Source organism: Chiloscyllium plagiosum, chromosome 3, assembly GCF_004010195.1.
Source record: "Chiloscyllium plagiosum isolate BGI_BamShark_2017 chromosome 3, ASM401019v2, whole genome shotgun sequence".
In the NCBI taxonomy this organism is placed as follows: Eukaryota; Metazoa; Chordata; class Chondrichthyes; order Orectolobiformes; family Hemiscylliidae; genus Chiloscyllium; species Chiloscyllium plagiosum.
This window is the reverse complement of record NC_057712.1, coordinates 28,895,531-28,907,929: the sequence shown is the minus strand read 5'-3', so window position 1 is coordinate 28,907,929 and position 12,399 is coordinate 28,895,531. Positions and strand designations below refer to the sequence as shown.

General features: G+C 38.3%; 2 protein-coding genes across 4 annotated transcripts in view; one reads left to right on the top strand and one right to left on the bottom strand.

Moving 5' to 3' along the window:
• mcph1 (microcephalin 1) overlaps positions 1 to 12,399 on the top strand; it is a 323,112-nt gene that overhangs the window by 208,112 nt on the left and 102,601 nt on the right. The window lies entirely within an intron of this gene.
• LOC122541993 (angiopoietin-2-like) overlaps positions 1 to 12,399 on the bottom strand; it is an 85,781-nt gene that overhangs the window by 53,085 nt on the left and 20,297 nt on the right. For both annotated transcript variants that reach the window (XM_043679289.1, XM_043679296.1), the window contains exon 2: positions 2,543 to 2,698. In XM_043679289.1, the coding sequence (XP_043535224.1) occupies positions 2,543 to 2,698 (156 nt within the window). The remainder of the gene's footprint in view (positions 1 to 2,542; positions 2,699 to 12,399) is intronic.

Sequence of the window (12,399 nt, the reverse complement as noted above, 5' to 3'; positions counted from 1 at the left end):
TGAGTCCGAGTTCTCATAGATGAGTTTCACATCTACCTGTTTTACTCAGGTTTGAAGGTAGTGTATTTATTCTCAATGATACCATGATTGTTATACTGTTTGCTTGTTAGCATAACCTCGGGTATACATATGTATTTTCCTCTTTTGTTCAGATTTTAATACACCCGGAAATGAATAGAGTACTGCAGTATTTATCACATATTAGCCACGTTTAATTGAGCACATCATTAAATTCATGTCCACTTAATTTCACACTTACAGCTAATCAGGTTCATCTGCAAAAATGTTATTTCCCTTAGAGATCGGTAGTTTGGTTAATCTCCATGTGTTGTCAATTAAGCCTCTAACCGAATGTTGCACTTTGGTTTTCCAGATGAGAGGAACAGTAAGTAACAGTTAGTGTTGAAATTAAGATCATATTGTATCCTCTGCTGATTAATACAGTGTGAACGTCTTTTGAACTTCTTTATTTACATAGTCATTGCCTTTACTTCGTCATTTGACTTCTGGACTCAATTGTTGATGAAAAATGAAAGGATATCCAAAGTAAATTCTTTAGAAGCATCAATTTTAATAGGATTAATTTATCTTGTGAAACCTGAAGAATCTGCATATCACTTTATTGATGAATTGTCTTTATTTTCAAGAAACCTTTGAAATCACCAGTTTTTCTCAGGACGAGGGGGTGGGGAAATGATGCAAGTTGCACATTTTGAATTTAGTTCGATATTGGGGTTGGGGTATTTTTGTCTCAACTGAAATATGTATTTTGTTACTGTTAAATATCCATTCAGTGAAAAGTGCACAAAGAGAAGCTCATTTGTTGCGTCCGATTTCAGTTCATTTTGCGCTTAAAATTAGGCTTACCAAATTGTCTTGTTCCTACTTTCCATTGCAATGGCTGGAAATGAACATCCAGGTTTCTTTTTGTGTTGTAAGTAGGTTTGAATTTAGTGTAACATCCTATTCTGCCTATTACATGAAAGGATAGTGTCTATTTGATTTTCTGTAATGACCACCTTGACTTGATTTGAATAAATTGTGTGGAATTTTGTGGAAAAAGTTGTGTCACAATTAAAGAAGAAAGAGTTTTCAACCATGCCCTTTCTTTCTGAATAAAACATGTGGCTTTAATATTTTATATCTCATGATTAAATTAAAAATCTGACAAATCTGTTAGAATTCTTTTGAGGAGGTAATGAGCAGGCTACACCATGGAGAGCCAATGAATGTTATCTATCTAGACTTCCAGAAGGTCTTTGATAAGATCCGCACAGGAGGCTACAGAGTAAGATAAGGGCCCATGGTATTGGAGGCAAGGTGCTAGCATGGATAGAAGATTGGCTGTCTGGCAGAGGCAGAGAATGGACATTAAAGGGTCCTTCTCAGGATGGAAGCAGGTGACTTGTGCTGTTCCACAATGCTCAGTGTTGCAACCACAACTTTTCACTTCATATATTCATGATCAAGATGAAGGAACTGAGGGCATTCTGGCTAAGCTTGCAGTTGATACAAAGATAGGTGGATGGGTAGGTAGTATTGAGGAGGTAGGGAGGTTGCAGAAAGACTTTGGTTAGGAGAGTGGACAAAGAAGTGGCAGATGAAGTACAATGTCGGAAAGTGTAAGGTCATGCACATTGGTAGGAAGAATAGAGGCAGGGGCTATTTTCTAAATGGGGAGAAAATTCAGAAATCTGAAGTACAAAAGGCCTTAGGAGTCTTAGCCCAGGTTTCTCTTGAGGTAAACTTGCCAGTTGAGTCAGTAGTTAGGCAGGCAAATACAACGTTATCGCTCATCTCAAGAGGACTCTAATATTTAAAAAAGGGATGTACTTCTGAAGCTTTATAAGACTCTGATCAGACTACATTTAAAGCATTGTGAGCAATTTTGGGCCCCATACCTCAGGAAGGAGGTATTGCCCCTGGAGCAGGTCCAGAGGAGGTTCACGCGAATGATCACAGGAATGAAAGGCTTAATGTATGAGGAACATTTGAGGACTCATTGGCAGGAGAGACGAGAACTGAGGGCACAGCCTTAGAGTAAAGGGAAGATCTTTTGCAACGGAGACAAGGAGATTGGTGGATCTGTGGAAGTCATTGCCTCAGAAGGCTGTGAAGGTCAGGTCATTGAGTATATTTGAAACAGAGATAAATAAGTTGTTGATTGCCAAAGGGATCAAAAGTTCTGGGAGAAAGCAAGAAAATGGAGTTGAAAAACCTATTAGCCATGATTGAATGGTGGAGCAAACTTGATGAGACAAATGGCCTAATTTCTCCTCCTATATCTTATGATCTAAAAATAATGTTTATCAGATCTTAGTAAGATTTTGAGTGGGAGTCAGATGTTCACATGGAGGAAGGAAGCATCTTTCCAAGTAAATCTAACAAACCTTCCTATGAGTGAATAAAATGCACATTGTTAAAGAAGGAAACTCCCTGACTTCACTGAGGAGTTGTTTTCAGCTAAATCTTAGCATGCAAATGCAGCAAAAAGTTGTATTTCTGTAAATCTAGGTCATTTGTAAAGACCAATAATCCTTACCTGTGCTTCCACATCTGTTAATTTACGGGTTTGTTCAGCTGTCCGAGTGAGTAGATTTGTTCCAATTTCTAACATGGTTGCTGTGTGGTTTTGTACTGCATTCTGCTGGATCTGCACCATTTCACTCTTCATATTGTCTTGAATGTAGCTTTCAAGCTGTAATGGGGGAAATACAGGCCTTAGTGTATTTCCTGAACTCTGAAATTTAGGTTGAAAAATATTTCCTGATCCCAAAGTAATGTCCAACTCGGACTCCAGGATTTGCATCCATTTGTACATTTGTTCAACCCCAACTGCTGTTGTCCACAGAAACAACAGACATAAAGCCCCTATGTATATCTTTGATTTAATTTATCACTGTCACGTGTATCAAGGTACAGTGAAAAGTGTGGTCTTACATATTTTACAGGCAGATTGTATTATACTAGTGCATGAGAATAACAAAACTGAGTGCAGGATATGATGTTACAGCTGCCGAGAGAGATCAACATTAACATCTATCCTCAAATTCCAACTTGATGTATATTCCAGCTCTTTAAGTGAAAGTAGTGTGCTGTGCTATTTCACTGTATTTCAAGGAGGAAATTTATCCTAGTCTTGTTTTATCTTTTGAGGTTTAGTCATTGTAAACCTATGTTTATTTGATCTGTTCTTATCTGCAAGAATTCTCATTATTTTGAAAATGTGGATCATATTCCTCCTCTAAAGGATGGTGTCCATTAAAAAAAAAACAATTAATTGCCCTTCAGTCAGACTTACAGGAGTCTGAACGAAGTGGATAATGGTGAGGTTGGTGGCAGAATCAAGCAAGAAGTCTGTTGAGGTCCATCTCAGCATCAGGAGCATCTTGCTCCTCCTTTATAGTTTTTATGAGTAATGTAGTAAGATTCTTACTAGGCCTCAGTGAGTTGTCAATTAAATGGGCTCACTGATTGTTAAACACCTAGTTGATAGCCCAACTTGCCTCATTAATATTCAGCTTTCTAATTTTAGCAAATTTACCAAACAACTTTGACATTGAAAACACATTATGGAAACCAGAGTGACTATCTGGCTAATTCAGTTTGCTCCAAAGGCTGGTTCATGTTAGATGTTAGTCACTAACTTTTCAGAGCATCTCCATGGGCACCAGGAATGTACCCACAACCATAGGCATTGGCATCCAATGTGTACCAGATTCTGAGAAGCCTTGTGGCACACCTCAATCTGCTTTTGTATTTCAATGCTGCACCCCAAACTTCATTGGCAACAATCACTGTAATTTGCTGTTAGGATGCTGTGCATTCAGGAACGCGCATCCAACTCATGGACTGGACCAGACTGCATCTCCAGATACTTTGCTCGCTATCATAGTACACAGCACTTCTGCATTGTTTTAGTGCAGCTTTTTGGTCTTCACCCTGTCAGACCCCAATATAATGCTGTCATTAATTCTAACTTGGCTTGACATTTAACACAAAGGTTGGAAGTTTGTCATGATTGGCAGCAGGCCACAGTCAGGTCAAGGGGGAATAACCTTTGTTCAGGAGATCCCAGATATTAAGTCAAGGACAGCTTCTGATACCAGTCCAGAGCTTGGAAATGGTTGGTCAGTCAGCCACTCAGGGTCGCCAGAGTCCCGATTGCTCCCCATGCAAGTGGTGAGGAGCTGAAGCCTGCCCATCAAATTTTGGGGGCTGTTTTCCTCCTGGAATGAGAGGCAAGTGTTAAGGGAGGTGAAAATGGGTGGGACAGCTATGACTTTTGGAGCAGTTTGGGAAGTGTCCCATGTGACTGGCAGTGCAGAGAACATGTAGGTTTGGTGGTGTCAGAATGACAGCAAGTGAGGGAAGATGCATGAAGCAATAGTGAAAGTGGTAGAACATGAACCTTGGTGGGAGGTGGGTGCAATGCCAGAGATAGAATGAGTGTAATGTATTGGAGAGAAGATGGTGAGACTTACACTGGTGGAGTGGAGAAAGCCATTGACTTTTTTTTCCCATTGTCCTCCAAGATGATTGAGACTGCTTTAAACTGGGTGGCAAATTCAGACCAGGTTGGCATGGTCTGGTGTCATTGCCTTCACTGCTGGTGTTGGTGGAAGAGGATGTCTTGCCTCTGCACCATCCATCCAACGTCCCCTCCAGGTCTCTACCCAAACAGCAGTGAGCCAATTTTCCCTCATCTGACATGTCCAGGGCAAATGTCAGGATTGTTGCAGGATGGCTCCAGACTGACACTGCTTATCTGGATGCACCATGGATTTTTAAAGATGGCACAGCCGCAAGGGATACCAGTGAGTTCGAGGAGATCCATTGAGGCCACCTTGTTTCACAAACAGCGCATGGTAAGATAGAATAAGGGTCAGGTGTAAGGATTGTCTTCGGAGCAAGAGAGGTCTTCAATGAGGTGAGCTTGGTAAGGTACAGTGAAAAATCCCACTTGGCTTCATGGCAGGGAATTCCCTCCATAAACACAATTTTGATTTGGCCAAAAGAACACAAGAATCAGTCCTTGTTTCTGTTCCCATAACTTTGCGCTTGAAACCCCAGATTTAGCTTAATAAATTACTCTGGATCCTGTTCAAATCCCATTTTCAATGTTGGCTTTTCTTCTCACCAACTCAAGAATATTTTCAATTAGGAGAGCAGGGTGGAATCAGAAAATGTATTCCTTTTCAGCCATTTAGAGTTGGCTTAGGGCAGCACTGACATGGCTGCTGAGCAGAAACTTGAGTAATTTAATTTCTTGATGAGCTAATTAACAAAGTTCCATTTAGAACTTTTGTTAAATATGATATCAATAACTAAAGTTGTTATGTTTTTGGAATTTAAAGTTTATCAGGACATTATGCATATACCCTTGTTACTTGAGGATTAAGTTGAAGAGTGGGAAGAAAGCTAACAAGAAAAGTACTAATGCTGACTTGAAGGGCAAATTATTTCCTTCCAGCATGACATTCTGTGAAGCTTCAATGTCCTTGAGTGAGAGACAGGAGGAAAACTCCAGTCCTTTGCAAGTGGTCCATTTGTCTCAAGCATAACTGTTCACAATTTAATGCAATTTCTGTTTTTTTAATACCTCATAGAAAAGTTTAGCATTATTACTTAATTGAGTGAAACCATATACAAACCAGCAGCGTTGCATGGATAGATGGACATTGAGAGACTTTCTACAGACTATTTGCATTTTACAAATTTGACCTCCCTTTGTATATATGCAACATAATGTCACTATCTAGGATGTATTTTTAAGACTATCAGCATCCTTAAAAAGCAGCTAATTATATTATTATAAGTTAATTTGACATGGAAAATATTTTATAGTTTGGGGACTTAACATTTAATTTGAAATTTTAAATCTACAGTAACTAATCTAAGAAGGAAAATGTAATACTAAATGCAATGTCACCTTAACCTCCCACAACAGCTAATCTAACATAGACTATCTTCTCAAAAAATGTTTTACTTAACAGCTTTCCTTATTACTGTTCAAAATTAATTACCATGGTATTAATCACCAAGTTTTCTGCAAGCCTCTAAATGGCACTAGTGATATAATACCCTCACTGCAACTTGGGTGGTATATTTAATATTTTTAAAAATGAATATTCTTTGCGGCTTGGTCACTGAAAATAAAGGGTAAGGATTCTTCTAACAAATTGTTGCAGTCTGCCATATGCCTTTCTACTTCCCAGTTAATTATGAAGGCAGATTTCTGCATTTGCACTCCTTCATTGTTTGTGATAAACTAAACAACACCCATTGATCCCACATGATCCCTTCAAAATTCAATAATGGAACATAAGTCTCCATTGTTATGCGCAGACTTGAATGAGTAGGCCAGGGGCATCAATATTGCTGGATACCTAGTTAAGAAATGCAAGATAGATTCAATTGGACTGCTTATTGGAAACATAACCATTCCAGATTCCTTACAGTATTACTTGATTACAATGCCTTATAAATTGGTTAAATTACACTATTATCAACACTTGCAAAGATAGCCATCACCAAGAAAATTTAGAACCTAAAAACTTGAATTAAGAAAAGTTTATTTGTGCCTGACTCCTCCACAAATCATGTTAATGTATTCAGTCATGGATGATATTTTACACTAACCTTTTGAGGGAGAAAATTCTCTATCAATATCACTCATCCTCAATAATGCAGAAACTCTGCAGCCTATTCCTTTCATTTTCACACTCGAGCAAAATTGTTAGATTCCAATCAGCAGATTTGAATAGAAGTCAATTATTTGTGCTCCATCAACATTCTTTCCCAAAATGTAGTTTGTTCCTTTTTTGAATAAATTATTGGATACATTATAAATTTTGAGTGGAAAGACTTTTAAGCATGCCCACTATTTTCTGGCAAAGAAAGTTTCTTCTGTTCTGCGACCTTCCATGATCTGTGTTAATTTTATATCCAAAAAATAATTCCTAAATGCAACTTGATCTTAATATGTGTAACTGTTAGTGTGAAATAAATGTTCTAATTACATTTAACAATATGTTTGCTTCACAGTTCTCATGTCTTATTTTTCGCATATCTCAGTTGTATAATCTGATCTGTTGTAATAATACTTTTAGATATTTGACTTTCACCATGACCTGGGCATGGAGTTATCTTTCCTTTTGTCCCTTTCTAATGTTTTGACTGTATCAACTGCCTTTGAAATTAATTTCTCCTTTTAATTATTAATCTATGTAATGCAAGTATTAAGTCCAGGTGAGGGAAGAAACTGATATTTAAATCTATATGTGTATATTTTCACTACAAGTTTAATGTCGGTTCCAAGCAATTAAAATTCAGACTTGGACCTTTTTCTTACATAGAAAGCTATTGAAATCCTTCCAAAGTGGGTAGTTTTGTACTACTTTTAACACCAAGTGGAGTATAATTGCAGTGTTAAATCTGGTTGACAAACTGCCTAAAGAGTCCATTAGAGAGCAGCGCATCCTTGAAGCTATCAGGCATGAATGTATGTAATTGGGACTTGCCTTTGAGCATTATACATCTAAATATTTAATTTTTGTCAAAGTGTATGACATGTATACATGTGCATTTATGTATTCATACATGTACATGTAAATACACACACCTCTCCTAGATAATATAGTTAAGCTATTGATCCAGATAGAAACTGAGCAACCTAACCAAAAGCTGCTTGAACTGAAGCAGTTTTTTTTCCCACACTGGGAGTTGCAGTTTAAATACACCTGAATTCCAAAATGAAGTACTCCTATGTCGATGTCTATCAAGTATATCAAGCAAAATGGAAGTGTCATACAAAAAGTGCATTGTATAGCATTAAAATTTATTGGTTTGTGACTTTCTTAAAAAATTACTGCAATCAATATTCCAGATGAACACAATGATAGCTGTAAAGAATAAATTCTGAGAGGTGGCATTAATTTCCTATAATAAATTTTTCTAACTTGGTAATCTGTAGTGTCCTAAGGTTGGATATACAAGATGACCAGGAAATACCAATAATAAACCTATTACTTGATAATGGCCTCTTCATAGCAAGCGCGGAACCAGGAATTTAAATCACTGGTAGGGTAATTTAAATGCACTATGGGACCCCAATTACAGTATATTCTGTCTGTAGCCTCATATATCTGTCTGATAGTTATACATGTGTTCACAACACAGCTTCCAATAAATTTGAAGTTGTAATTGGGAAATTTTTTGACAAGGTCTTGTTCTGGTAATCCAGTCGATAACTCTGGATTCTGTTGCTGCAGAAGCAAACATGATCCATAACAAATAATGCTCATATCCCCAACCCACTGATCAGAGAAATCGTTAGGTTCTTTGGCTCTGATTATTATTCAATGACCACAACTGACGAGTACAACTATCTGCATTATATGGAAACATCACCCTCATTTGCAATGCTCTCTACAGTTAAAATAATCTGCTAACACATTCGAAGCTTGGACTGGCTAATTGTTGAGACAGGGTTGTATGGCCATCATGCATCATGAGGCTCATAAAACTGAGATAAAGAGAAAGTATAGCTTAATAACAAATTGGTGACGGAAGGTTGTTTTTCAGACTGGAGGCCGTCACAAGTGGTGTTCCACAGCGATTGTATTGGGTTCTTCTCTCATTCGTCATTTATATAAACAGTTTGGATGAGAGTAAAGAAGGCATGGTTAGTAAATTTGTGGATAACACCAAATTTGGTGGCATAGTATACAGGTTACAAAGCAATCTTGTTCAAGTCAGTCGATGAAAAATGGTCGATGGAGTTCAATCTGGATAAATATGATGTATTGCATTTTGTTACAACAAACAAGGATAGAGCTTATACAATTAATGGTAGGGCATTGGGTGGTGGTGTAGAACAGAGGGACCTAGGGTGCAGGTACATAATTTTTTGAAGTTTGTGTTGCATATAGACAGGGTAATTAAAAAGGCATTTGGTACTCTTGCCTTCATCGCTAAGTCCTTTGAGTTTAGGAATTGGGAAGTGAGGTTGTACTGGAGATTGGTGAAGTCTTTTCTGGAATACTGTATCCAGTTCAGGTCCCAATTATCAAGCTGGAGAGGGTTTGTGAGAGATTTACCAGGATGTTGTCGGATATGGAAGATTTGAGTTATAAAGAGAGGCTGGTACTAGACTGGGACTTTTTTCACTGGAGCATAGGAGATTGAGAGGTGATCTTATAGAAATATATGAAATAATGAGGGGTATAGTTAGAGTTAATGGTAGTTGGCTTTTCCCTACTATGATGCATTTCAAGACTAGGGGGCACATTTTTAAGGTGAGAGTTTGGGATTATGGTCGGCATGGACTGATTGGGCCAAAGGGTCTGATTCCATGCTGTATGACTCTACAACAGTGCAAATCCCTCCATTAGCAATGCAGATTTTTGTTAATCAGTGCAAAATGTATTCATAAATTAGTGTTTCATTACATTGTGTCACCATTCAAAATTGCAATTTTGACTTTTCTGCTTTTCTTTTTCATGCCACTGCAATTCCTCTATATGAATAAGTTTTTGTTGAAGTTTAATACTTTGATCAGTTTATGACTGTCGTCTTCCCTTTAAATCTGATACTCACATTGAGACTGTACCTCACTCATGTGGTTGTGCTTCCACATCTATGCTATGACCCTCTCATTAGCTCAAAGATGCCTTCCAGGTCATGTTTCAAATCTTCCTTTTTCAGCAGATAAACCTGCCCTATTGTCTCATTCCCAAAGGTTTTAACCTCATAATCCAGATATTGCTGTTATGAATCTCTTTAGAACCTTCAATTATTTTATATCTCATTTGTAATATGGAGATAGGTTTCAATTCTGCCCCCGAGAGTGAACCAAATGCTTAGCTTGTTCTTTTTATGGCCTTTCTAAATTCTGGTGGTGTTTTTAGTTATTTGAACATCTGTAACTTAAATCCTTTTGCTCTAAAACTCTATTTAGACTCTTGCTATCCAAGCAAAATGGAGTCTTGTTGGTCTTCAAATCAAAATGCCACATTTTCCAGGTATCTATATTGAAATTAATTTTCCAATTAGAAGACATTTTGCAAGGTCATCGGTGACCTTTTTGTCTCCATTCTGTGTATGAACTACCAAACCCCCACCCTCCCAATTCAATGCATTTTGTTGCTGGCTTGGCTTAGTTTGACTCATTCAACATTTTTGGGTTGCTCATGATGTTTACGGTTTGCAATTGTTATCAACCACCCATTTTCAGGTTGTGGATAGTTTTAATCTACGAGTTCAGGCATTTTCTGACACAAGCAGGACATGGACGCAAGCGGTCTGGCTCAGATAGAGGGGCTCTACCCCTGTGCCACAACAGCCAATGTATACTGAGTATTTTTCTGTATCTCTACACCTCTCATTCTCTAAATTCTAATATTAGTCCTTCACCTTTTCACATTCCAGTATAATGGTTTGGAAAACCATCATTCTAGCAACAGGTTGGAAGTTTTCTCACCGAGCTGGAAGGTTTGTTTGATGTGTAATGGGATCTAAATCAACAGCACCAACTTTATCAGCAAGGGCAAATTACTCAAGCTAGTAGACCTGTGCTTCACTACCCTACTTAGCTTCAATAACAAGACCTACAAACAAATCAACGGAACACCCATAGGATCACTAATGTCAGGCTTCTTAGCAGAAGCAGTAATGCAGAGACTCAAACAAACAGCCCTCCCCACTATCCAACCCAAATTTTGGGTCCGCTATGTGGATGACATCTTTGTCATCACAAAATGAAAGAAATTCAAGGAAAGCTACAACAATATCCTTACTGGCATTAAATTCACAACTGACTCCCTTCCTCAATGTCACAGTAGAACAAACAGTTAATGAAGAACTCAAACTAGCGTCGACGGAAAAACAATACACACAGACCATATACTTAACTACAGAAGCGATCATTCCAACACCCACAAACGGAGCTACATCAGGACATTATTTAAACGCGCCATAACACACTGCAGCACCTAGGAACTCCAAGCAGTAGAAGAAAAATAGCAATACAGCATATTCAGGAAGAACGGGTATCCAATAAACACAGTCCGCTGATTTCCTAAACAACAAACCCAAGCAAACAGATAGAACGTGCCCAAAAATTCTAGCCACATTACCATATATCAAAGACATCTCTGAAATGACTACCAGACTACTCAGACCCTTTGGCATCCATAGCTACCAACACACTTAAACAGCGGCTGATGAACCTAAAGGACCCGATACAAACAACTAGCAAAATGAATGTCATTTACAAAATACCGTGAAACAAACACTACATTGGACAGACAGGCAGAAAACTAGCCATCAGGATACACGAACACCAACTAGCCACCAAAAGACATGACTCACTATCACTAATATCCTTACATACAGATGAAGAAGGATACCACTTTGACTGGGATAACACATCCATCCTAGGACAGGCTAAACAGAGACATGTATGTGAATTCCTAAAGGCCTGGCATTCAAACTGGAACTCCATCAATAAATACATCGATTTGGACCCCATTTACCAACCTCTGAGAAAAAGAATGAGAAATAATATCACCCACCTTAAGAGACCAAGACGCATAAATAGAAAGCAGGACCTAACACCAACGCTTCACCGGGGGTTCACTGATGATGTTACCTAGCATGGTGATGAATCATCTGAAAACAAACCTTCCAGCTCAGTGAGCAAATTTACAGGCCGAACCTCAACCTGAGCTACAAACCTTCTCAAAACTTGCAACTCTAGCAAAAGTTCAGTTAGTCAGCTTCACTGATTACAAAACATATGAGGATGTAGTATGGATGAAAAAAAGATCAAAACAATAATATTTATTGGAGCTAATGATGGCAGAAATATGATTTATGACATCATACAACTGACTTTCCATAGATGTTTAATGCATTTATCAGAGGTTTGCAGGCACTATCCTTACAGGCAATTAAAATGTTATAGCCTATAATGTGATAGCTTTATGCAAGAAAGGATGTTTGTTTAAACTAATAGGACAATGTAAAGAACTTCTGTGCTGTTTATGTCATTTGACTTTTATTGTCTATGAATGATTCAGCTGTCGTGTACTATATATGAAAATATGGAAGTTGGGCAGAGAAATAATTCTGGATCAGTGGTGCTGGAAGAGCACAACAATTCAGGCAGCATCCGACGAGCAGCAAAATCGACATTTCGGGCAAAAGCCCTTCATGAGGAATAAAGGCAGAGAGCCTGAAGCGTGGCGAGATAAGCTAGAGGAGGGTGAGGGTGGGGAGAAAATAGCGTAGAGTACAATAGGTGAGTGGGGGAGGAGATGAAGGTGATAGGTCAGGGAGGAGAGGGTGGAGTGGATAGGTGGAGAAGGAGCTAGGCAGGTCGGACAAGTCCGGACA